Raw genomic sequence first — 1562 nt, 5'->3', positions numbered from 1 at the left:
ATGTTGTGTGTGGGGGTCTTTTTTCCTCAATCAACATGCCTCAAGGTTGAGAGGTCGGGAAGATCAAGGAGAAGCTAGATAGTAGTGTTGGATTATTGGCCGTGAAAGGACCAACTCACACGCATCGCATGAGGTTGATGCATCCACTTGGCGTAATACGAGCAGTTGCAAGGGGGGGAATGGCAGTGGGTGTGGTGCGGATTGCACGTGTGAACCATGGATCCAAAGAAACAATCCACCATGTGCGCAACAGTTGGGGCCCATCAGTCAATCACACCACTACCATTCAATTGCGTTGATGGTTGCGTTGCCCCATTGGGTAGGTACCATCATGTAATACCCATTCCGAGAGCTCTCTAGAAAATTGAGATAAGCGTGATTGATGTACTTTTGCTATAGATACGCATGTATTTGGAATCCTCCTCAAACAACATAGGCTTAATTGATGTGTCCCATACATATTGTGCAAGCGAGACGGCACAGATGAAGCAAATCACAATAACCTCTTTCCAGGCAAATCAAATAGTGGAAAATGAAACCATCCTCGGAAGACGGTAGTTACAATGTCTGTCGACTTAAGGAAGAGAGGAAGCTGCTACTTCTTGAGCAGAAGAGGGCCTACGTTGTCGCCGGTTTCCTTATTGTGCTTCGCATGAGTTCCATCGCACAGCGGGAATGTCCCAGACCTCCAGCACCTGCAGTCAGTATTAACAGAAGACAATAAATAAGAAGGAAATTTCGCACAGAGAGAGAGAGAGAGAGAGAGAGAGAGAGAGACCTGCAGTAGGCCTGCAAGGGTTTCTCTAGCTCCGTCACTTTGACTGTGTCCACGACCTTCGGTTCGTCCTTCCTGATGCTGGGGTTGATGGGAGCTGCTGCTTCTGCTCGCACGTTGTTCCGCAAAGACCGACTCTGCTTCTGTGCTGCGGCTGTCGAACAAGGCGATACGCAAAAGGAAGAGGAAATGTTGGTGTGAAGGAGAGTATTCAGAGACGCCATGGCGAGCTAACTGTATAGAGTCTGTGACAGAGAGAGAGAGAGAGAGAGAGAGAGGGTCTATCCCGCGACACACGCCTGCCGTCGATGTTGCGAAAGCACCGAGACAAGATGAACATATATGTCCGATCAAACCTTTCGGAAAGCTTGTGGTGAGCACGCGTTCCAGCCTTACTGTCAAAGTCTCTCCCTATCTCTCCATCATTTCAAGTTTCAAGGGTTAACCCTTTGATTACATAACTCATGACCTCATGCCATACATCACACCCAAGAGTTAGTTCACGTGGCTGTGACCATTCATCCATATCCGTATGAAAAGTCACCAAACATCAGTAAGTATCATGTCACATTGTGTGGCAACCCCCCTCGAGTGTCCAAACACCACCCTCTAACCACACACAAACATTGTATTGGCACGCAGGCATTATGTGGATTGAAATCACCTTGAACTCATAGTTTTTGAGTCCGTTGGAAGGTGATATATACCACCATAACTAGCTTCAAGGGCGGTCTACATCACCATGATTGACCCACAAGTTGATCATACATTGCTACAATTACCACTA

At 47.4% G+C, this 1562-nt stretch overlaps 1 protein-coding gene across 1 annotated transcript; it reads right to left on the bottom strand.

Moving 5' to 3' along the window:
- Positions 1-484: 484 nt before the first annotated feature.
- NEET (2 iron, 2 sulfur cluster binding protein) lies at positions 485-1144 on the bottom strand. The gene is made up of 2 exons (XM_087700623.1): positions 779-1144; positions 485-695 (listed from the first exon to the last, which is right to left on the bottom strand). The coding sequence occupies exons 1-2, from the start codon at positions 997-999 to the stop codon at positions 596-598; spliced, it is 321 nt and encodes a 106-aa protein (XP_087556749.1). The 5' UTR covers positions 1000-1144; the 3' UTR covers positions 485-595.
- Positions 1145-1562: the final 418 nt, after the last annotated feature.

Source organism: Lygodium microphyllum, chromosome 19, assembly GCF_053477565.2.
Source record: "Lygodium microphyllum isolate KBCC chromosome 19, Lygodium_microphyllum_v1.1.10, whole genome shotgun sequence".
Lineage (NCBI taxonomy): Eukaryota > Viridiplantae > Streptophyta > Polypodiopsida > Schizaeales > Lygodiaceae > Lygodium > Lygodium microphyllum.
The sequence above is the reverse complement of the archived record's forward strand: the minus strand, read 5'-3'. Positions and strand labels throughout refer to the sequence as shown.

Excerpts from the sequence above, each read along its gene's own strand:
- NEET (XM_087700623.1), bottom strand. The coding sequence starts at position 999 with ATGGCGTCTCTGAATACTCTCCTTCACACCAACATTTCCTCTTCCTTT. Across the intron at positions 696-778 it reads CCCTTGCAGGCCTACTGCAG|GTGCTGGAGGTCTGGGACAT; the intron begins GTCTCTCTCTCT and ends TACTGACTGCAG.